Genomic DNA, 25,838 nt, shown 5'->3' on the forward strand with positions numbered 1-25,838 from the left:
TTTTATTCCTCCCAAAATGGTCAAACTAAACATGCGAGAGCGTCTTATAATGGCTCCCAGTACCTATGACAGTGCCACTGCAGCACACATCGCCACAGATGAGCAGCTGAGTATCTCTTCAGCTAGCCAATGTGCAAACTGACACAAATGGAACTGAAAGTTCAGCATTAAAAGTAGTGAGACTAAACGATCCTACCACTCTCTCTCCAATTTGATCTTGAAATTAGCTGATGATAAATAAAATGAGCTCATATATCTTGCTTTCAATGACGTGAACTCTGTTGAATTTGCATATTAGCACGGGAATTGAAGATTAGATTTAAATTTGTTTTGCGGAAACAGTTATTTTTTATATTTCAAATATGTTTGTGTATTAATAACTATGGGGGGGTGGGGGGTGGCACAGTGATTACCACAGAATCTTAAAAATGGCTCTTCATGACAAAAAGGTTGTCGACCCCTGATCTAAACAAACTTAAAATGATTGCTGTTGTTTGTGAATGTGGCTTGTGTATTTTACAGTGTGTGTCATCTAACATTTAAAGTTCGTTCTTCACGACAGGCTGTCAGGTGTCAGGACCTCTGGGTGATGTTTGTTTGGACAGTCTGTCTGATCACATCCGAGACCTGCGTTTGTGCTCCCAGAGTCTGAATAAGCTGGACCAGGATGCACTGCAGCAGAGCTGGAGACTGAGATCAGAACCTGTGCATGTCTTCTCTCGCAACTCCAAATGCATGCTGAGCGTCACTGCAGCCTCGCAGTAAACTATTTTAGGCTGTAGTGTTAGTCTAAATATAACCTCTGCTAGTATTGTTTATGTTGCAAGTATAAAGTTTTTACTATTAATGGGTGAATGTTTGACAACATTTGTCTGTAAATATTGTCTAATTTTGGCATGTATGAAGTCATTATGTATTTTTTTAATTGTAATTATTTGTATGGACACTTGTTTGTTTATACTTGTGACTCAATCCCATTTTATTCCATTTAGTCTTTTTGCAAATTGTCTTTATTGGAGATAACTTTGTGAATTTCTAGAAATTATGAGTTTGAAATGGGCATGAGACATCAATGTATAGTGTGGTGCTGATGGACCAATAAAATACAAATTCAAGCATGCTCTGTTTGTACAAGTTTTTCTATGTAAAAATGACATAAAAAAATATGAATGCTTTTCACACATTTATTTTCCAGTTGATTGTGGAAACAAAAACAATGGTCTGAAGCCGGCTGCAAAAATAACCTGTGATATACAAAACCACAATAATCACACCATTGGCTCTAGTGCACTCTGCAGAATTTCATTTTTTTTTTAGCTAAAGCGAACACTCAGAAGCAAATACATTTTTTTTTTTTTTTTTTTTTTTTGCATTCAATTTATCAGAGAAAATATGAATTTTAAACTTTGAATCTTATAGGCCATTAAAGGGTTAGGTCACCCAAAAATAAAAATTCAGTCATCTTTTACTCACCCTCATGTCGTTAGAAACCCACAAGACTTTCGTTCATCTTCAAAAGATTTTGAGAGATTCCTGTCCCTTCATTGAAAGTCTATTCACCCAAAACTGTGACACGTCAATATTTTCATAAAGAGATTGTAAAAGAAATCCATATGAATTGAGCGATTTAATCCAAGTCTTCTGAAGAGACACGATCGCTTTATATGATGAACAGATTAAGTATAGGCTTTTATTCATTCACATATAAACAGAGAAGTCAAATATGGTAAATGGAAGCTCAAGCATGCTTGACTTTCAATGAAGGGACAGAGATCTCTCAGATTTGTGTTTCGAAGATGAACGAAAGTTTTATGGGTTTGGAACAACATGAGTTTGCGCAATTGATGACAGAATTTTCATTTTTGGATGAACTAACCCTTTTCTCCATGCCTATTACTTGCAAACTCTAATGTTAGCACAAATGGTTCTGGCACCATCAGAAGTTGAGAGTTCTTCGACCAGGGTATCCGTGTACTTGTTCACAAAGTTCCTACACAGTGACTTTAGGAACCCGATCTCATCACAGACCATCGACAGCTTCTTTTTAATGTTGTCCTGTAGGAAAGTGACAAGCACACTTTAAGCCACTAGTCTCTAAGTATTCTCTAATACTGTAGTTTCTATATTTGAATAACATTAGTTTGTTTATTAAATCGTATAAAAGAGTACTTGTACTAACCGGAGTTGATCCATTGGATAACTGTTTTTTCACCTTCTTCATGGCCCACTTGCAAGCCCAACATACTCCAGGGAGTTGTTCTGTTTGTATATCACCCTAACAAGACAACATACAGGATTTTAGAGTCAATAGTTTAAATATGACAGAGCCTAGCAGTTCAAATCTGACATAAATAGTACAAAACTGCTGTCAAACTTCTCTGCATCTTGCAAACACTCTTGAAGCTTCATTTGCAACACTTTATTTCAATGGTCCACTTTCTACTAACTATAAGTAACTTTGCAACTACATGTCAATTAGCAGTCATTAGATTATTAGTTGACTGTCTGCTTAATATCTGCTAACACTTTAATTTGATGGTCCCCAACAGACCTTCTACTGACTATAAGTAACTTTGCAAGTACAATTTATACTAGTCCGAATACCTAACAGTCTACTAATACTCTAATGAGAGTTGATTTTGGTAGTTAATTTAATTAGTTAATTTTGAGTTTTTTGCTATTATCACATTAAAAAGATATGTATTTATTATTTGTATATTACATTTTTAAAATTGTTATTCATTATTATACAATTTAGAAAAATGACTGAAAAGATCTTAAAAGGTCAAGTAAATTTCTATGAATATATTTTGACCACTAATAGATACTGATACACAATAATCTGATGAATGCAGTTCACTGTGCCACTGTACAACTGAACATAAAATGGTAAACCATGATAAACGGTGTTGTGGACAACTCACAGAGCTTTCTTCAATTTCATTTTCATTAAATTCTTCTTTGTGCATTTCCCAGTTAAAAGCACAAACTGTGAAGGAAAAATGCATTACAAATTTAACACAAAATAAGATAAACACAGATTGATAAAGATAAGTAACTGTTGGTCTGATTTTACCTGAGGATATCAGCAGGGTGACCAGGATAATACTTCGCAGCATCTTGTTTGGCAAAAGAGTCTGAACGCAGTGAAACTCTCCACTTGTTTGTTTGAAGATCTTTGGTGCTCCTCGCTTTTAAAACTCCTCTTTGTTCAACCAGAAACCACAGAAATTGTGAAACCAGTAGAACATCAACGTCAAAACCAGTGGCATAACTTTGTTTTAAAAAGTTGGTGGGACAGGAATGTGTGTGGTGGTGGTGTATTGTAATTGTATTATTGTACAATAATAAATGCACAAAATTTATTGACATAAAACTCATGTTTAATATGATAGTTTCATCCTTACATCTACTATAATACAAAATATTGTTAGTCTTGACAGTATTTACATTAGTCAATAAATACATGGATCCGCATTTAGTATTAGGTTGTCTTAATGGACTAGTGATAAAATTTTTGTTCAGCATACCAGAGGTTCTGGGTTCTAATCCGCCCTCGTATCATTTTTTTTTCCTCGTTAAAACCAAAGATGTTCATCAGTGATTGAATATCAAGAGCAGGGACACATTTATGTGCATTTTGTTTTTGTTTTGTTCACTATTTCACCAAAATGAATAGTGACTATCGCAACAGCGTTAAGCAATAGATTGAAGCGCTCGTCCGTGTGAAGACTGCACAGTGTGCACGAGCGCCAAGAGAGAACACTGTTGCTGATAACAGCAGCAACGAGCAGTCAACATAATTTCAAAAACAACACATCCCAACGCCAGATCGCCTATTATTTAACACAAACAAATGAATTGCTAATCAACTAGAAATGTTTCTTTTGTATTAGATAGCCTACATCCGTGTCCAGTTGTGTTTCCACTGGAGCCTGGTACGGCACAGCACAATTACAAACCGTTTTGGCCCTGAATTCTTGGCACAGATGTCTAACCATACTGAATCATGCTGGTAGAATGCGTGAAGTGATGTCGGCACACAGGATTGGTCACTTGTCTGTTGCCTGGCTACCAGTTTCTCCGTAGCTGGCTAAGCGCTCTATTTGAGCGACGTAAACACAAATTAGTAATAAAATTAAAAGAAATATCTGATCATCCTCCATAATGCGGTTATTATTTACATCTCATTTCACACAGTGGAAAATGAAACCGTAACCGTACCAACTGGCACGGAATGGAACGGTTACGCAATGAGAACCGTTCGGCCCGACGGTGGAAAAGCGGCTTTTTTTTGCTTACCAGCCACTGTGGCCTAGTGGTTTCCAAAGCTACTAGCCACTCAATATTTTCACTGGCCATAATTTTGATATCAGTACCATGGGGAAAACCATATATTTTTAGTTGGCAGCAGATATATAAGGCTGCTGTCACTTTAAGACCTGACACACGGATTATACTGTTCACACCAAGAACGATAACTATATACAGTAGTCAACATTTGAAGGCGATCAAAACCTTTCATCAAAGTTGTCCTAAAACCTTCTTCTTAGGACAACTTTGATGAACTTTTTTGATCCAATTCAAATGTTGACTACTGTAGATAACTATATTAGCGTCCATACCAGTGAAAAAAACAAAACAAAAATAACGACTTTATTCAACAATCTCTTCTCTTCCCTGTCATTGTCCTCACGCAGTTGCTGCAGTAAGCACAGTAAAGGCTTTCGTGTTTACGTCTGAATGCCAGCTCTGTATTGGCCAAAGCTGATCACGTGAGCAGCATGACGCATGCATGTGATGCTGATGCAGGAGCCAGCCAATAATGAGTCGGCGTTCTGATGTAGAACCTTCATAAAATTGAAGCGACGTGATTGCCACTGCAGTCAAGTTGACATTTCTAACAATCTCTTAAGTACCTTTCTGGACCTTGAAAGTGTTGATTATATTGCTGTCTATGGACGAGTCATATACCTCTCGGATTTCATCAAAAATATCTTAATTTGTGTTCCGAAGATGAATGAAGGTCTTACGGGTGTGGGACGACATGAGGGTGAGTAATTAATGACAGAATTTTCATTTTTGGGTGAACTAACCCTTTAAATACACATTGAACTAATCAAAGAAACGAGACACAGCTGACATGACTAATTACACAATGAGTAACTTAGGAGACTAACTAGAAATGGAAACAAAGGAAACAGGGACAGAAAACAGTGCAAAACCAATTTAGTCTTAAGCCGGAAGCACACTACGATTTTGGCCACAATTTGGTGACAAATCTGAAAATCTGAGACAAATTTTGAAAAACCTAAAGGATTCCTTCGATCCTTGGCTAAAATCTGTAATCTTTGGTCGTTAGTTTGACGTGTTCACTGACAGCCGATTAATCACCGTTGGGATCAAATTTTACCATTGATGAAATTCTGGCAGTGTCAGAAGTTTTGGTGCACAATCCTGCAGTGTGACTTCTACGACGACCGTCAAATTGGCTTGTTTTTCAAGATAAGCCATGAAGTCATGATCAAAATTAACAATATAGATTTCTTTGTTTGCCACCATTTAAGTCCTGTGTGTAATGCAGCTCACAGTCATCGGATGAACATGAATGAGTTGATGATGTAAAATTCCGGACAAGTTTGCATCCGTTTTTAACACGTCTTGACTGTCCTACAGCCTGACATAAAGGAAAGCCGAGATCCTACAGTGTGACATGAGGATCATGTGTTCATACAGTCTGACAAGCAACAATCATAAAGGACTATTATAAATCGCACAGTGTGCACCCGGCTTTAAACAGATCAAACATAACCCTGACAACCAAAAATTATATTATTTTGATGATACATATTGTATCTAAATAGTATATACTTTAAATTCAGTGTCAATAAGCAGGTAGTATATTTTTAGACAAAAGTACTTATTACATACAATAACTTTTCATTGAGATACTAGTACCTATTTAATAGATACTAGTAGTTATTCAGTAGGTACTATTACTTATTTAGACCAAAGTATCTTTTGTAATTGTTACTTGTAGCAATTCTTATCTTACTAGTCACAACTGCTTTTTTACTCATCTTATGACTAGTCAGAATGGCCACTGCAGTTCAATTAAAAAAAATCTTACTAGTAACATTTGGATTAAGTACTAGAATCTAATAAATGTGTACTAGCATCTATTAAGTACTAGTAGCTAATCAATAAGTACTAGTATCTATTTAATAGGTACGAGTTTCTAATGAACAAGTACTAGTATCTAATAAATAAGAACTAGTACGTAGCATGAAAATAGATACTAGTACATTTGAAGAATTACATATTAAAGCAGCTTTCCATAAACACTTCTCAGTTCCGACCCTAATGATGTAGGCCTAATGCCAATGTACTCAACTTACCCAACTGGATAGTTATTAAAATCGTTTTGTGTTCCGTAGAAGAAAGAAAGTTATACAGGTATGGAATGACATGAGGGTGTATGTGCAATGATGATTTTGTGTGAAGATTCCTTTAAGAGGGCTGGTTCATCTTCCCCAGCACCTATATGTGTCATGTAGAGCACTTGATCTGGTTTTCACACTAGTCCCTTGCCACAACAACCAGACAACTAAACAGCAACATTCGACAAACAATTCACAGACACACAGAACATTTTTAATCACTTTAAAGGCTTCAGACAATCAGCATTATTAAAATAATATCATGTCTTGTCCATTGTGTCATGAAAAGCAGTGCATGTAGCTGTAATAATTTCCTTTGAACCAGTTTTAGAAGACATTTTTTTTTCATGTTTTGTGTGCAGTTGTGGCCTAATGGTCAGACCTGTAACCCGAAGGTTGTGGGTTTGAGTCAAATTACTGGCAGGAAATGTAGGTGGGGGGGAGTGAATGAACAGCACTCTCTTCCACTCTCATTATTACACAAAACTGAGGTGCATGTGAGCAAGATACTTAAACCCCAATCATTCCCCGCACCCCACAGCAAAAACAGCTGCCCACTGCTCCGGGTGTGTGTGTTCTGCTTTCTACTGTGTGTGTGCACTCGGGTGGGTGAAATGCAGAACACAAATTCCGAGAATGGGATACCATACTTGGCCACACATCACATCGCTCACTTTTTTCTCTGTTTTTGGCATGGAATTAGAATTACAATTATATAACTTCTGTTAAATCTGGATGGATGGACAGTGAGTTTCAGAAGAGATGTAGGGGAGAGTGGGGCACAACCTAACGTTTTTTGACTTTCTCAGTTTGTGTAAATCTACTTAGGGTTCAGAGAATTACTTTTGTTCCACATTAATTTCACATGTCTGGTACAAATATGTGGCTTTGTTTCATTAATACAGTGTATACTTTTTTCTTTATTTACCCCGAAAGAAGGGAAGTGAAATGTGACGACATGCCCCATAGGTGTGGCACATTGTAACATGTAATATACATTGTAATATACATTACAAACTAAAATATTTTGTTAATAAAAGACAATTATTATTTTTTCATATAAAATAATAAAGGACAGTGAGTTTTTAAAACTTCATTGTAATGCATCAGCAAGATTCAAGTGGATTTAAAGATGATCTTATCAGATATTTGAACTTTTCAGTGACTGTGAGAAAGACATGACAAAAGAGGAAATGGCTTGTGTGGTTGTGTTGGGTTGAAAGTTGACATGTATACTTGTAAAATTACTCATTGTAACAATTGGGGCAGAGCCAAAGCAGAAAGAGAATCCCCATGCAAGCACTACTTTATTAGAAATACAAACACAGATGGTTCAATCCGAGCACAAAAGTATAATCCACATGAATAAGTCAGGAACATAATCCACAAAGACAGAAGAGCAGCAACATGGGAACTCATTACTAGACACTCATATCAGAAACAGTCACAGCAAAACAAGGACCGGAAAAAACACCTGAGACACGGGTATAAATAAACAGGGAAACGAGGGCAAAGAAACAACAGGTGAGAACTAATCATGGTAACTATGGAAACTAACAAAGGACAAAGCAAACAGGAACTGAACACAGGAAGAGAACACAGGGCACTCAGGGACGATCTCCATGGTCGTAAAAAGCCAGACAGGGAACTCAGGGACGACCTCCATGGTTGTGTCAGGGCAGACAGAGAACTCAGGGGCGACCTCCATGGTTGTATCAGGGCAGACAGGAAGTTCATATGTCTCATGACTGGGCTTTGGGACAGAAGCGATCTCTGGAGTGGACTCGTGGGCTGGAGCGGGCTCTAGAGTGGATTCATGGACTGTGCAGTGCATGGCCTATACACACAGGATAGCTGTGGCCACAATAGTAAGTGCTGCACACTCTAGAGACTCTGACGTGGTGGCCGTCTCGGCTGAGGGCTCTGGCGTGGCAGCCATCTTGTGAAGAGACTCAGGCATGGCAGGCATAGCGTGAACAGGCTCAGACTTGGCAAGCATGATGTGAACAGCCTCTGGCTGGGCAGGCCTGACATAAACAGATTCTGGCTGGGCAGGCATGACATGAACAGACTCTGGCTGGGCAGGCATGACGTGAACAATCTCTGGACTGGCAGGCATGACATGAAGAAACTCTGGCTTGGCAGCCATCTTGGCTGAAGACTCTAGGTGCATCCCAATTCACGTACTTGTGCACTATTCTATGATGTTTTTAAGTATAAATAGTGCAAGTAGTGCATTCACACTGAAAATTCCAAAAAGAAAAAGTACATTTTAAATACAGTTGAAACCAGATATTTACATACACTTCAGAAAAAAACACAAAAACTTTTTTTTTCTTTACTGTCATACATTAAATCAGAGTAAACTTTTTCTGTTTTAGATCAATAAATATTAACATATTTTTTTCATTTGTTAAATGTCAGAATCGAGTGAGGGAGAATTTTTATGTATTTTTCTTATCACTTTCATCAAAGTCAGAAGTATACATACACTTGTTTGTATACTTATAATAAAGTTTATTGTGTCTTTAAACAAAAAGAAAACTCCAGATGATTCAATTCTGAGCTTAAGAAGCTTCTGATAGGTTAATTGATTCCATTTGAGTTAACTGGTGGCACACCTGTGGATGCATATAAAGGCACACCTCAAACACAGAGCCTCTTTCTTTGACATCATGGGAAAATCAAGAGAAATCAACCAAGACATCAGGAAAAGAATTGTGGACCTCCACAAGTGTGGCTCATCCTTAGGTGCAATTTCCAGATGCCTGAAGGTCCCACGTTCATCTGTTCAGACAATAATACGCAAGCATAAAAAACATGGGAATGTACAACCATCATACCGCTCAGGAAGGAGACGGATTCTGAGTCCCAGAGAGGAACGTGTCACAGACACGCCAGGCTCAACCATCACCCAATCACAGCGCACTCCTTCACCCGAATACTAAACACGCACACCTGCACCTCATCATCACAGCAATCACGGCACTTCAAAAGACACACGAACTCACACACTCACTGTCCGGACTTGTTAGCATCAAGACCTACCTTAATGCTCACCTTAAGGACTCCTTCAAGCTACTTACCTGTCTCCAGTGTGTTCCCAAGTCTCCTTCGTGATTCCTCCTCTCGTGTGAGTTCTCCTGTGTCTCCTTCGGTCCAGCTAGTCTCTGCATCCGCTACCTCTGCAAAAAAAAAGGACAGTATCAGTTCCATTACCATTACCAGTCACCTGCATTTACCTGTTTACTTACCTGCACTGTTGATACTCTCTTCTGGTTGTTCAATAAAACCCGTTACCTGCATTCCAGTGCCTCTGTCCCTTCTGTTTGTAACAGAAGTCCGGACCTTAACCGCCGAACACCAGAATGAGCACCCCAGACCCGTTTCAGGAGCTCGTGGATGCTCTACGGCAAGCACTCACCGTGAATCCACCAGCATCTCCACCACCGAACACATCCGTCAACACCGCCGCCTCTCCTTCACCACCTCCATACGCCAGTCCCATGGCCAAACCGGCGCCCTTCTCTGGTTCGGCGGAGGATTGCAACGGATTCATCCTGCAATGTTCACTGGTCCTGGAAATGCAACCGCACCTGTACCCCAACGACCGCACTAAGGTAGCATTTATAATTTCCCATTTAGATGGCAAGGTGCTTCGCTGGGCTGAAACTCTTTGGTCTCAGAATAATCCAATTACATTTCAACTGTCATTCTCCAGTTTCGTCTCCCACTTCAAGGAAGTTTTCGGGAAACCTGCCTGGGATTCATCAATCGGTGAGCAACTATACCATTTGAAACAAGGTTCAATGACTGTGAATGAATATGCTCTTCAGTTCAGAACACTCGCTGCCGCCAGTGGATGGAACGAGCAGTCTCTGATTACTACATACCGTCAAGGACTGGATCCACAAGTGCGCTTGCATCTCGCTGCATACGAGGATACCATCGGGCTGGAATGCTTCATACAACTCTCCATTCGCTTCACCACTTGTATGCAGTCGTGTCTCGAAGAGCACCAGGGCCAGCCATTCTATACATCACCCCTCCGCCGTCCAGAATCCGTCAGCCCTCCAGAACCAGCCAACAAACCCATGCAACTTGAGAATACTTGTCTGTCACCCACTGAACGGCAGAGGCGGCTGACCCAGAATCTGTGTCTGGACTGTGGTCTATCTGGGCATTTCATCTCTGAATGACCCATTCGTCCTTCTCGTCCCGTGGTCCCGAGTGTCATTATTCCTTCGATAAAAAAGATGAAACCACTCACCACTTTTGTAAACCTTACTGCTGCCGGTGTCTCCATTCCAGTTAGTGCCCTCCTCGACTCTGGGTGAGCCGGCAACTTCATCTCTGGCGCCCTCTGCCATCAGCTCAATGGAGGCATTGGTTGGAGGGTCCACAGCATCCGTTCATAGTTTTGACTGATCACAAAATCCTGGAGTATCTAAGAGACGCTAAACGACTAAACCCACGAGAAGCACGGGGGGCCCTGTTCTTTACCCGCTTCAGTTTCACTATTTCCTATCGACCTGGATCCAAGAATGTTAAGGCGGATGCCTTATCTCGTCTCCACAGCCCTGACGAAAATACTGAAGAACCCATCCTGCCCGAAAAGATTTTCGTCAATCCTATCATCTGGTCTGAAGAAACCCTGCCCTCCTCCAATGTCTCCACCAACACTCCGCCGGGTTGTCCCCCAGGTTTGCTATACATCACCCGGACACGGCGCACTCCTCTCATTCACTCCTCCCATACGCCACTGGGCACTGGCCACCCAGGGGTCAATGAAACCCTCTCGCTGCTAAAAGAGTGCTTCTGGTGGCCGAACGTGGCAACTGACGTCAGAAGGTACGTGCAGGGATGCAAGAAATGCAACATCTCTAAGAGTCCCCGGCATCTTCCCTCCGGAAAACTCCATCCTCTGCCCGTTCCCAATCGACCCTGGTCACACCTAGGAGTGGATTTCATCACCGACCTCCCTTCTTCTGATAATTGTACTTGCACATTTGTGGTGATTGACAGATTCTCCAAGTCATGTCGTCTGATTCCTCTAAGGGGACTGCCCACAGCCATGGAAACTGCTGAATTGATGTTCAACCACATCTTCAGATATTACGGAATTCCAGAGGATATTGTATCGGATAGAGGTCCGCAATTCATCTCAAGGGTATGGAAATCCTTCTTTTCACTCCTAGGTGTGACCGTCAGCCTCTCCTCAGGATACCACCATCAGTCGAACGGGCAGACGGAGAGGAAGATCCAAGAGATCGGCCGCTTCCTCTGTACCTTCTGTCACGGCCACCTGGACTCTTGGAACCAGTTCCTGGGTTGGGCCGAGTACGCACAGAATTCCCTGCGACAACCTATTGCCGGGCTCACCCCCTTCCAGTGCGTGCTCAGCTACCAACTCCCATTGTTCCCCTGGTCTGGGGAACCATCAGAGGTACCAGCAGTCGACTACTGGTTCAGAGAGAGCGAGAGGGTCTGGGACTCTGCACACCACCAGCTACACCGGGCTCTCCGCAGACGAAGAATGACAGCCAACTTTCGTCGCTCCGATGCTCCAGCCTACCAGCTAGGACAGTGAAGTGAAACAGTGAAACAGGGAAACAAGTGAAACAGTTTAGGGGCAATTCTACCAAATACTAAGGAAGTGTATGTTGTAAGACTTGATTTTCCTGCTAAGACAAAAACTGAGATCAAGCACCCTGCAATAAAGCAATAAAACTCATCTGGAGAGAAGATCTCAAAGAAATAGCATAGGACAACGCCTTGCCCTCACACATCTACAGGATGCAATAGCCCTCCCCCCAACACACACACACACACACACCCTCCTTCCTTTCCCCCTGACACAAGTCACTGAAAGTTCTCCAAGAAGTATAATGTATCTGGTGTATCTATTGTTTATTCCTTTCATGTTTGGTATCATTTTAAATGTCTCAGTGCGATTGGTAAAATGGTCTCAATTTCACAGCAGTCACTGGTATTATGAAGATTAAAAACTAAGGAGAATTCTGTCCTCCTTTTGGGTGTTGAAACACCCACTCCTCTCCCCCCAAAACAGGTGTTGGTGTAATAAAAATTTACAATCCTTTTGTTCTGGTCTTGGTATATAAGGTAAAGAGCAAAGCAGTCAAGGGGGATCATCTGCAGCCAGAAGCCCCCGTACAGAGATGGGTGAATGTCTGAAGACATTCACACATCACTGTATGTACAGGGGCTGGTCATATAATTAGAATATCATCAAAAAGTTCATTTTTTTATTATAAATTATTTTTAAAAATGAAACTTTCATATATTCTAGATTCCCTACATGTAAAGTAAAACATTTCAAAAGTTTTTTTTTTAAATTTTGATGATTAGAGCGTACAGCTCATGAAAGTCCAAAATCCAGTATTTCAAAATATTAGAATATTTCCTAAGATCAATCAAAAAATGGATTTGCAAAACAGAAAAGTTCAAGTTCTTTAAAGTATGTTCTTTTGTACACTCAATACTTGATCGGCAGGACATATTACAGCAAATGACTTGCTCCTAGCACAAATTACTGCATCAGTGAAGTGTGGCATGGAAGTGATCAGCCTGTGGCACTGCTGAGGCACTATTGAGCCTTCAGATCATCTGTATATTGTTGGATTGACTGTTTCTCATCTTTCTCTTGAAAATATCCCATAGATTCAGGTCAGGCATATTGGCTGGCCAATAAAGCACAGTAATATCATGGTCAGCAAACCACTTGGAAGTGGTTTTTGCACTGTGGGCAGGTGCTAAAGTCCTGCTGGAAAAGGAAATCAGCATCTCCATAAAGCTTGTCAGCAGATGGAAGCATAAGGTGCTCCAAAATCTCCTGGAAGATGGCTGCATTGACTTTGCACTTGATAAAACACAATGGACCAACACCAGCAGACGTCACGGCCCCCCCAAATCATTATTGACTTCAGAAACTTCACACTAGACTTCAAGCAGCTTGGATTCTGTGCCTCTCCAGTCTTCCTTCAGACTCTGGGACCATGATTTCAACATGAAATGCAAAATTTACTTTTATCTGAAAAGAGGACTTTCGACCACTGTTCACTGTCCAGTTCTTTTTCTCCTTAGCCCAGGTAAGATGCTTCTGACATTGTTTCTGTTTCAGAAGTGGCTTGGTAGTCCTTTTCCTGAAGATGTCTGAGTGTGGTGACTCTTGATGCGCTGACTCCGGCTTCATTCTACTCATTGTGAAGCTCTCCCAAGTGTTTGAATCGGCTTTACTTGACAGTATTCTCAAGCTTGGGGTCATCCCTGTTGCTTGTGTACCTTTGCCTACCCAATTTCTTCCTTCCAGTCAACTTTGCATTTAATATGCTTTGATACATCACTCTGTAAACAGCCACCCCATTCAGTAATGACCTTCTGTGACTTACTCTCTTTGTGGAGGGTGTCAATGATTGTCTCCTGGACCATTGCCAAGTCAGCAGTCTTCCCCATTAGTGTGGTTTCAAAGAACAAAAGATACCCAGAATTTATACTGTAGGGATGGTCATATAATGAAACACAAATGTAAATATTCTAATATTTTGAGATACTGGATTTTGGACTTTCATTAGCTGTACGCTCTAATCAACAAATTTAAAAAAAAAAAAAACCTTTTGAAATGTTTTACTTTACATGTAGGGAATCTAGAATATATGAAAGTTTCATTTTTTAAAATAATTTACAATAAAAAAATGAACTTTTTTACGATATTCTAATTATATGACCAGCACCTGTATATGCATTTCTTTGGGTAATTGATGTTATGCATTCATTATTTCTGAATTGGCTTCTAATTGTCTAACTGTAATGTAATTGGTATGATACATTTTTACTTGACAAATAAAATGTTATATTTGGTTTATTCTGTATTATTTTTGATTCATTATTTCTAGTAGATTAAAGCGAAGGTATTACCGCAAATCTGTGTTCAGGATTGATCATACGGGAGGTTTAATAGATGGAGCATAGGGCACATCAATTAAGTCCATTTCGATTTCTGACTATCGCTGCCTTAAATAAGTTGCAGTTTTCGTAAATATATAAAAACTATGCTTTTTGTTACGAGTAAGCAGAGCGCGACCGACTTAAAGGTAGATATTTACCCTGCATCCAATGTTTAAGGTCAGAACTGACGAGTTTGTGTCCGGGAAGAGCAATCAAGTCGGCCGAAGTGACTTTTCTGAAGCGATACCGGGACCGCAGTGAACGAATAATTGAAGATAGAAGATAATCAGAATAATCAAAAATCTAAATTAATGCATAACCAATGGTTCATTTCTAATTGGAAACTTGACCAAAGAATGAGTAACATTTGAAAATGGAGTCAGATTAAACGAGTGAAATTAATTGAACTTCACAGAGGCGCTGAAGAGACATACACGCGTTAACCTTCGCCCAGGCCGTCGGATTCCGTTTTTGGGCCGATGCAGGGTTCCTTACAATGTATACTTCTGACTTTGATGAAAGTGATAAAAAAAATACATAAAAATTCTCCCTCGCTCGATTCTGACATTTAACAAATGCAAAAAATATGTTAATATTTATTGATCTAAAACAGAAAATGTTTACTCTGATTTAATGTATGACAGTAAAGAAATTTTTTTTTTTTTTTTTTTTTTTCTGAAGTGTATGTAAATATCTGGTTTAAACTGTACCCGGATGATGCACTAAATTAACGGAAAAAATGAAGTGTGTAATGTTGGACACTTCATGCACTCAACTGTCGCAGCTTTAATTACGTTGCGGAGGGGGAGGGGTATCAGATTCCGTTGTTAAATGACAAAATAACCTTATACAATTCACGCATTACATGGATGAGTACATAGTGCATAGGTACATAGTGTATAAGTGCATAGTGCATAGTGTGTCATTTGGGATGCAACTTTTGTTATGGCGGCCATCTTGTCAGAAGACTCAGGCATAGCGGCCATCTTGTCAGAAGACACAGGCATAGCGGCAATGACGGGATGAGACTCTGGAATGGCGGCTATGACGGGTCGAGACTCTGGAATGGCGGCCATGACGGGACGAGACTCTGGAATGGCAGCCATGTTGTGAACAGACTCTAGAGTGGCAGCCATCTTGACTGAGGACTCTGGTATGGCAGCCATGTTGTGAACCGGTTCTGAAGTGGCAGCCATGTTGTGAACAGTCTCTGATGTGGCGGCCATGTTGTAAACAGGCCCTGGTGTGGCAGACTTGACGTGAACAGGTACTGACCTGGCAGGCATGACAGGAACAGGTCTTGGCTTGGCAGGCATGGTGTGAACAGGCTCTGGCTTGGCAGGCATGGCATGAATAGGCTTTGGCTTGGTAGAAATGAAGTGAACATCTCCAGACATGACAGTAGGGGCACGTAAACACTCTGGCATGGAGGGTACTGTGGGATTGCGGGGCTCCACATCTGCAAGACTGCAAGACAGTAAATGAAGAACCACTGAACAAGAGTGCATAATCAATATATTCCTCAAGAGACAGTGTATTTTCCCTCCAGGCAACTGGAAACAAATGGGTTCATTTAACCCAAAACAAAAAATGTATTTTAAAGCAACGTCATTGAAGTCCACCAAATCACAAAGTCCTCAAAACTTCTCTACATAATCCTCAATGGTGCGATTACCCTGGCGAAGATGCAAGAGGTGAAAAACTGCTGGATCCATAGCTGGTGAAGTATTCTGTAATGTGACTGCTGAAGGTTGAGGATCCAAACGCAGTTTTATTGAGAGAAAATCCACAATCATAATCCAACGTACAGGCAACAGGTCAAAATATGGAAGTTTATTAATGCCAAATGTTTTTAAAATAAAAAGCTTGTTGAATTGCACTAATTTAAAAAAAATGTGCATTGCATTAACCATGCTTGCATTTTAATGCATTGTATTTTTAGGGCTTGCATTTTTATGGGCTGAAATTCAACATGGTCGTATATTTAAGCTGTGAATATTTCACTTCAAAACATTTCACACACATTTTCATTATTAAAAATATTCAACAGGCAATTTTCGGTCCATTTTATTTCGCTTTACAAATTCGCTTCCACAAATTCAGAGGTTCAAATTTGACATTGGACATCTGGGAACTGCAGAAATAGCAGTAGATTGCCGATGCATGATCTCCATTTACCGTAAGTCGTCCTCACCAGCAGGTGCCGCTAGAAAGAGGAAGCCAGTCTGTGCAAACAGCTGAGGGAAGGTTAACCTAATGGTTAACTGCGATAATCTGCTGTTTCCTAAAAAAAATTACACTGTATAAAAGCGATATGGAAAATCAATGTGTGGAGGCTTATAATCAACATTATAATAAATGTTCTATATAAGTTATTTTTTGGTTATTTTAAGGTAACCACCCTGCAACATTCTGGGAACGTTATTTTTGGTTGCAAAAAGAAAACCTAAAAAGAATGTTATTATTTGATTCTCAAAAAAAAAAAAAGGAATCCAAATACTAACGATAGGGGAACATTCTGGTTTTTGCTGGGGCCCAGGCTAAAAGTTTTTGGTTGCCAGAACGTTAGTTTTTGGTTCCCAAAATGTTCTTTTTTACGGTTGGTTTTTGGTTAGCCAGGAAAGTTTTCTTAACGGAAATAGAACGTTAGATTTTGGTTTGTAGAACGTTATTCTAACGTTATTTTAACATTCCTATAACGTAATGCTAACGTTCTCCTAACGTTCCCCAAAAGTTATTATAACATTCCCGTTATTCTAACGTTTCTATAACGTAATTCTAACGTTCTCCTAACGTTATTCTAACATTCTCTTAACGTTATTCTAACATTCTCTTCACGTTATTCTAACGTTTCCCTAACGTTCCCCTAACGATATTCTAACGTTCCAACATCAGTAATGCTGCACATCAGTAATCATCCAGCTCACCCGCAACCCAGTATAGTATAAGCGATATGGAAATTGGATGTATGGAGGCTTATCATCAACGTTATAATAAACGTTCTATATAAGTTATTTTTAGGTTATTGAAAGATTACCATACTGCAACGTTCTGGAAACATTATTTTTGGGTTGTAAAAAGAAAACCTTATTATTATTCATTATTATTTGATTCTCAAAAAAAAAAAAAAAAAAAAAAAAAAAACAGGAACCAAATACTATCATTAGGGCAGTGTTTCTCAAACTTTGGAGGTGGGGAAGGGTTCCGAGCCCCACCTGTCCCCAGTCGCCCCAACAAAATGATAATAAACTAGGCTTTCAGTTTAACTGTTAAAATATATTAACATTTATTTTATTAACATCACATTTTAAAAACATAACATCAAATAACAGCATTAAAAACGTTCAAATAGAGAAAATAAAACTGCAATTATATTATCACTTTGAATCATAATTTATTATATATAAATTATAAATTAAATATTATTCTAGCTGAGTTTTTTTACGCGACCATTATTTTAGAACGTTTCCCCTTATTGTTTCCATGTCGATGCGTCATGCTTGACACGCTTTTATTTCGTTTCTCCTTTTTTATTCAAAATATTCACAGACTTGCTTGCCATGTCATCAACTATCTGATATTCCGATTCTGAAATATGTGTAAGTGAGTGTGCTTTGTCGTTTAAAAACGTTAATAAATTATCTTGATCTATAACGCGAGATGGGCGCCGCCATGTTTGTTTTCACAGCTGTTCAGAGTCCTGTCAGTTACAGCACATGAATTCATCAATTTCTCCTGAAATTCATGTAAGTAAGTGGCCGGTGATCTGGGAGAAAATAGTAAACTTTATAGGTACTTACACTATGTGTATCTGATATGAATAAAACACGTCGGCAAATTATATTTGAATTGATTGTTATTGCTGCTTCCATAGACATCAGTGTGTACTTTACAAACTCTAAATGTATTGTTTTACTAGTACTTATGTATATTTAAATGTCTGAAACCTAAAATAAACATTATGTTGTTGAAAACACTGCATATTTGTGATAAATGGGGGGTCCCACGGTAAAAATCGCTTTCCGGGGGGCAAAATTTGCGTTTTTGGCGGGGCTCACCTGGTAAAATTCGCATTCCAGGGGCTAAATATCACGTTATTTTGGGTCGATTCAACCCGCGGACATGAAAAACAACCCGCGGCAACAGTGTAAAAGTAGCCCAATTTTGCGGGAAAACCGGCGTGGACTTGGCAACACTGGCGCGAAAGCACAGTTTGAATCTGGCAGTTAAGTGACGTCTCTGAACGTTCTCCCATATGTGGGACCGTACCGTTTAAAAGTTTAATAGAGATGGGCACAAAAATGACTAAATTTCCTCTCGTTTGTCGTGCCCCACTTGTCATGTCTCTATTCCCCACTTTGAGAAACGCTGCATTAGGGGAACTTTCTTTTTTTGCTGGGGCCCAGCTAACAATTTTTGGTTGCCAGAACGTTAGTTTCTGGTTCCCAGAATGTTCTTTTTTACAGTTTGTTTTTGGTTAGTGATGCAAAAACTTGAGAAAATGAGATCCAGGCAGTCCAGCAATGATTATGTCAAAGATCAAATTTGAATAAGGAATAACAAATTTATTCATAAAAAATTATAGAGACAAACAAATTAATTAGTTAATAATAAAATCTAGAGTATTGTAAAATCCAGAGTATTGTATAATCCAGAGTATTGTATCTAATAGATGAAGATCAGAATATACAGAAAGAAAGAACAAAATTAAGAAATTTGCAGAATGAAATGAGAGATAGAAGAGAAGAAGCAGAAGAGCAAAGAAAAGCAAAGGAAAAAGCAAAGGGAAAGGCTAAACTATCAACGACTCAGTCCATTTTATACCATAAGCATAGGGAAATTTTCATCCCACTCAAACTTATGTTTTGTTCTAATGAGAAAAGGTCAAATGAATTTATCCATTATGTCATAGACTGGTCCGATGTCAAAAAAAATAGATGAAAATAGATATAGGGGTTGTTTTGACCCCCTTAAGGGAATTTTGCAGATCTTACATTATCACATGTCAGCAGAAATAGAAATGGACATATTTTGATACAAAGGTACATCGAGTTCAAATGAGCAACTAATTCCGAAAACATCGCTTCTGCAGTACTTGGCAGGTGTCCAATATCTAACCACAAATGTGTCAAAGTGACTTGTCACATTGGAACACTTTGAAGAACAATTGAATATAGCAAGCATACATACTCTTAAATATAAAAGAATAATAACCATAAAGGGTACAATAAAGTGTAAATACTTGAAAATATGATGAGGATTAATATATGGAGTAGGAGTACATGAATATATGAAATCAAAAGTAATATTGATAAATCATAAGCCTTAAATGATTAACATAAAATATGAATAAAAAGCATGAATATGAATATTGACCATTTTGGATCCACCAGTTAGCCAGGAAAGTTTTCAAAACGGAAATAGAACGTTAGTTTTTGGTTTGTAGAATGTTATTCTGACTAAAATTATTTTAACGTTCCCCTAACGTTATTTTAACATTTCTATAACGTAATGCTAACATTCTCCTAACGTTACTCTAACATTCCCTTAACGTTATTCTAACGTTTCCCTAATGTTATTTTAACGTTCCCCTAATGTTATTTTAACGTTCCCTTAACATTGTTCTAACATTCCCCTAACATTATAATAACATTCCCCTAATGGTATACTAACGTTCTTATAACTTAATTCTAACGTTCCTCTAACGTTATTCTAACATTCCCTTAATGTTATTCAAACGTTCCACTAATGTTATTCTAACATTATTCTAATGTTATTTTAACGTTCCCCTAATGTTATTTTAACGTTTCCCTAACATTATTCTAACGTTATTTTAACATTCCCATAATGTTATTTTAATGTTCCCGTAACGTTATTCTAACATTTCCCTAATGTTATTATAACATTCCCCTAATGTTATTCTAACGTTCCTATAACATAATTTTCTTGTGAGAATCTCTGGGTCTTTGGGCTGGAGAGGACTCCGGAACAGTCACAGGGCGGAGTTCAGGGGCTGGAGCCTATACTGGACGATAGTCAGGGGCTGGAGCCTGCACTGGACGATGGTCAGGGGCCGGAGCCTGCACTGGATGAGAGTCAGGGGCTGTGGGTGGCCCAAACACACACAATTGCTTGTGCCATTATAGATATTGTAATGTCCTCTGGGCTAGGAGCGAACTCAGGAACTGGAGTGGGCTCAGGGACTGGAGCAGGCTCATGGGCTGAAATGAACACAGGAACTGGAGCAGGCTCATGGACTGGAGCCATCTCTGGGCTCCTGACAAGGAAGGGAGTCGCCTCTGGACTTTGGACGAGGAGGGGAGTTGCCTCTGGACTCTGGATGAGGAAGGCAGTTGGAGACATAGGCACGGTGGCGGCCTTTCCGGCTGAGGGCTCAGACGTGGTGGCGGCCATCTTGACCGAGCCATCTTGGGACAAGGTACTGGAATGGTGGCCATCTTGGAACAAGACTCAGGAACGGCGGCGGCCATGACAGGAAGAGATTCTGGAAGGGCAGCCATCTTAGGACATGATACTGGACTGGCGGCCATCTTAGGACAGGAGTTCTGACTGAAGTTCTGAAGGCAACAGACAGTTAAGTAGAAATATAAACAGAATTTATTGAACAGGTAGGAATGAATGACAGGATCTGGATATGCAATGGTGAGTATAGCAGTTTGTAGATAATCTGGAAGACTTAGCTGAATGGGTAACTTTGATATCTTTGGCAGGTGAAACAGGCAGGCTGGACAGGCACACAGAGGGCAAGGAGCAGACGACAGAAGACAGATGACTGAAGACAGGATTCTTGGAGGCAGGTAGGTAGGTACACAGGTGAGTAGCAGTTAACGGGTCTGTAGTGTTCGTCAGGATGTAGTGGTACACATAGACGAGACCAGACAATGGTGTGCAGGAGAAGTGAGTCTTTAATGGAAGTGCTGATGATGTGCAGGTGCAGGGAATCCATGTAATTAGTAGATGAGCTGTGGCAGGTGTGGTGATGGCCAACTGAGTGCAGGCAAAGAATATACACTGACAAGAAGCGAAACTCAATAGAATGTTCCATTGCAACACCAGCGCCCAGCAGCAGCCCTGCGTTTCCACCATTTTGGGGTGAAAGCGACTTGGCAGTCCACTAGTTTCTATGGCAATATCAGCTGCTTTGTTAAAAAAAAAAGTACATTAAAGCTGAAATTAGCTGAAAATCTGAATGATGACAACACAGAATAACGTACAAACACTAGACTAGTGATCATCAAATCCTTTTAACGGTTTATTATACAGACTTTGTTTAAGTCTTCCACTTTTTTTTCTCCACAAAACCTTTGCTCTCTAGAAACCATGTCAGTTTGGGTTGAAATTATTTGAAGCTCAAGTATTAGCATTATAAACACTGTATTAATACCAACATATGAAATTAAATTAAGGACATGCATCAGAAAAATTGGGAATGTAGGACAATAAATATATAACAGTAAACTGTTTTTGCAGTGTTGTCCGTTACAACAAGACTATGTAAACAAAAAAACACAGCCACTGTGTCCAAAAGTAAGAATTATGGGATAACAGATACAGCAACGCATCATGTTCTATAAGATCATGTTTGTAGCTTAATCCAGGGGATTAAAACGTATATATTTCAGACCTAGTGAAGTAATTTACTCCACTTCAATCCCCTGGATCACGCTACAAATATGATGATCTTAACTTTATTAATTTATTAATTTACCAATAATAGTAAATATGTAAAGTTGCATAAAATGGAAATACTCAATAAAGTAGGCTAACTATGTTACCTCAGATGTGTAATGGTTGGATTCCACAACTGATAATATAAAACAGACAGTACAACATTTACTGTAGGTGTCATAAAATTTACTGAATTTGAGAAATTTTCTATTGCGTTTCTGATTTGGCTGTGAGATTCGCCGATTTTGGGTGTGTAAGATGTGATGGATTCTATTGTCCAGTTGGCATTTTCACCCCAAAATGGCTGCCGTGCTCCCGAAGCGACACCTAGTGGCTGTTACCCAAAAAGCATCAGAGTTTCACCTCTTGGGTTCTATGCTCTTTGGTGCAGGTGAGTAGGTCAGGAGGATTGTGGGAAATGTAGTGTGGAGAAGGTGACTGAGCTGGTGACTGTGACACCCTTAACGTTATTCTAACATTCCCCTAATGTTATTCTAACATTCCTATAATGTAATTCTAACATTCCCTTAATATTATTCTAACATTCCCCTAACGTTTCCCTAATGTTATTCTAACATTCCTATAACGTTATTCTAACGTTCCCCTAACGTTATACTAACGTTCCCCTAATGATTATTTAGGGGTTATCTAGGTTATTGAAAGATGACTACACTGCAACGTTCTGGGAACGTTATTTTTTGGTTGCAAAAAGAAAACCTAAAAAGAATGTTCCTAGGACGTTATTATTTTATTCTCAAAAAAACCCCAAAAAAACAACAACAACAACAACAAAAAACAAAACAAACGGGAACCAAATACTAACGTTAAGGGGAATGTTCTGCTTTTGCTGGGGCCCAGCTAACAATTTTTGGTTGCCAGAACATTAGTTTTTGGTTCCCAGAATGTTCTTTTTTTTTACAGTTTGTTTTTGGTTAGCCAGGAAAGTTTTCTTAATGGAAATAGAATGTTAGTTTTTGGTTTGTAGAATGTTATTCTAACATTCTCCTAACGTTATTCTAACGTTCCTAGAACGTTGCCCTAACCTCTTTACTCCGATATCATTACTCCACTGTACGTCAGTAATCATCCAGCACACCTGTGACCCAGTATATTATAAGCGGTATGGAAAATGGATGTATGGAGGACTATAATCAGTATTACAAACCATCTTGTTTTTATTTATTGTTTATAACATTTGCCTAATATTATTCTAACTTTATTTTAACGTACCTCTAACGTTATTTTAAAGTTCCTATAACGTAATTCTAACGTTCTCCTAATGTTATTATAATGTTATTCTAACATTATTCTTTTTCTGCATATATATTTGTTTGTTTTTTTGTTTTTCTGTTTTTTTATTAACATTATAAATGGACCTCAAGGAAGATAATAAAATAATAAAATCTATGTCATTACCCTTTAAATGATAACAAATGGGACATACACAAAATTACTGAATTAAACTCTTATTTAAAATTCACTACAGTACTTGATTTATTAACCTAAATTAGACTGACAGAACTTTCAAGAACATTTGATTTATTTGAGGAAGTGTTGGTACTTAAAAATCCTTGTCTTATTCTGCCGTAGTCTCAGTTGTATCGACGACTCCACGGCAGCAGAAAGAGCTTCAAGACAGTCAGCTGTTTGATGCAGAGTCCACTGCTGCAGGATTCACTGCCGTCATCCCAGCAGATCATTCCACGTCCCGCTCTGACAGCCTTTCGGCAACGAGAGATGGAAGCAGTTGTTCTGTATGGGATAAAGTTGCTTTTCTGAACAGTTTTTCCTAGGGCTGTACAATATATATTAAAATAAAATCAATATCGCGATATGGCATAGTGCGATTGCCAGATGGCACTGGCTGCTATTTAATTCAATATATGCACTACCGGTTTTAGTGAAGCAAGGCATTTACACATGTAGTTCAATCGTCTCAGAATGGCTCTGCTTATTTACTGTGAATAGTGTAATTCCAAAGGCCGTGACACACCAAGCTGACATCAAAGATCTTGCGGCGACGAAAGCTGACTGTGGCCCTGAATGGCACACTTCATATGCACTTTCGGTCTTGTGGACTTACAATGGCTGCCATGTGTGCGTGTCCGTTAAGTCCATGAGACCGAAGGGTGTCCCATTTGTCAATTTTAGGTTTCAGAAGGGTGCTTGTGAGTGCCCCCTTTGCGGTAAAAACGACTTACGTCTTTACACTTTCGCTTTTATTCTCGTTTGTTGAACCGAACAGCCAATCAGAGTGAGCTCTCTGACCAACGACCCCAACACCGATTCAGCATGCTGAATCGGCCGAACTGCCTCCAACATGAGCCCAAATACAGTTGACGTGTAGAACATACAGCAAAGACTAGCCCGACAAACACTATACTGTACGGTTACTGTAATGTAACCGAAGCCTAACCATGTCCCTTCAGGGGCTCCGTAGAATGCATTATTCATTTTGAGTACCTTTCCAAATTAGGCTTCGGGCACAGCCCTACTGATCAACATGCCACTAAACAAAATATTGCAATGTCAGTTTTTTCCAATATTGTGCAGCGCTAGTTCTTCCTCAGATTACATATTTTTGTAAGCAAGATATCAAGTTTTTTGTTGTTGTTTTAGAACGAGAGCAGTTCTTCGGATAATTCTGACTCTGATTGCTCACTCAGTCCTCTTCGTCCTGTTCGGTCAAAACCGCATTCCCCAGCAGCCCAATCCTCACAGGAATTTCCACCCATTCAGGATTTGCCCTCTGTATTAAGTGTCAGAGAGACTGCGTTGCCCCCGCAGTCAAAATTGGGCAGACTGGAGTACCAGAAGGTCATGCAGAACCTGGGCAGTGCCACATCCCGCCTCCTCTCTCAGAGTCTATCAGAGCCAGCCTTTACCAGCACACCAGCAGTGTCGGCCAATAGCAGATCAGCTTTGGTCCCAGAGGAGCAGTATCTGGCAGATGATTGGCTGGAGGATGACCTGAGTGATGTGCAGCCCAAGAAGAAGCGGAGAGTTCCTGAGCACAACATCCCACGGGAAACAACTTTCAGAAATCAGAATAATTTCTCAGGATCTGCTGAAGCTTCTCCTAGAGGTGTGTGACATACCGGCACAATCATATCCACTCATTAGATTCATGAGGATTTCAATGTACACACAATAATGTAATCAGAATTCTTAATTTTTATTAATTTAGTAGGGGCTTCGCTTTTAGTTCTTGTTCTATTCTTGCATGCTAAATCCTACATTAAATCCTACGTTTAATATCCAACAACTAATATTTTTATAATTTTTTGTGCTCCCTTGCATTTATTTAATGCTAAAGTAATGCAACACTTTAATAAAGTAATGCAAAAGTAACTACCACTTTAGTTTCCTTAAAAATGAATGATAATTAGCAGTTACTTGTTATATTGTGATTAACACAGTAATGTAACACATTTCATCAAACACTTTCAAAAATAACATTCCCCAACACTGACATTTACACTTCTGAAATACTTGATTCTGATTGGTCAGTCTCTGCAGTCAAATATTTTTCTATGATATATAGTGTAATATAATGTAATACAGTAATATAATTAATAGACTGATATTAATGACACTAAACTGTTTTATTGCCCATTGTTAATTAATTTGATGTCTCTCACTATTTTGCAGTTTCTTTCTCACATTTTCAGATCAATATTTTTCAGATCAGCTTACTTATATATTATGATTTTTATAATATATATATATTCATATATTATATTT

At 39.2% G+C, this 25,838-nt stretch overlaps 1 protein-coding gene across 5 annotated transcripts in view; it reads left to right on the top strand.

The window, feature by feature from the left end:
- The window catches only part of tonsl (tonsoku-like, DNA repair protein), a 67,197-nt gene that overhangs the window by 25,129 nt on the left and 16,230 nt on the right, over positions 1–25,838 (top strand). Inside the window, exon 28 of one of the 5 annotated variants that reach the window (XM_051868809.1) lies at positions 563–1,118. The exons of the other annotated variants lie outside the window; for them this stretch is intronic. Within the exon in view, the coding sequence (XP_051724769.1) occupies positions 563–765 (203 nt within the window). The 3' untranslated portion in view covers positions 766–1,118. Of the gene's footprint in view, positions 1–562; positions 1,119–25,838 lie in introns of those variants that run through there. 5 annotated transcript variants of the gene reach the window in all.

The sequence above is a fragment of the Ctenopharyngodon idella genome, chromosome 17 (assembly GCF_019924925.1).
Source record: "Ctenopharyngodon idella isolate HZGC_01 chromosome 17, HZGC01, whole genome shotgun sequence".
Classification (NCBI taxonomy): domain Eukaryota; kingdom Metazoa; phylum Chordata; class Actinopteri; order Cypriniformes; family Xenocyprididae; genus Ctenopharyngodon; species Ctenopharyngodon idella.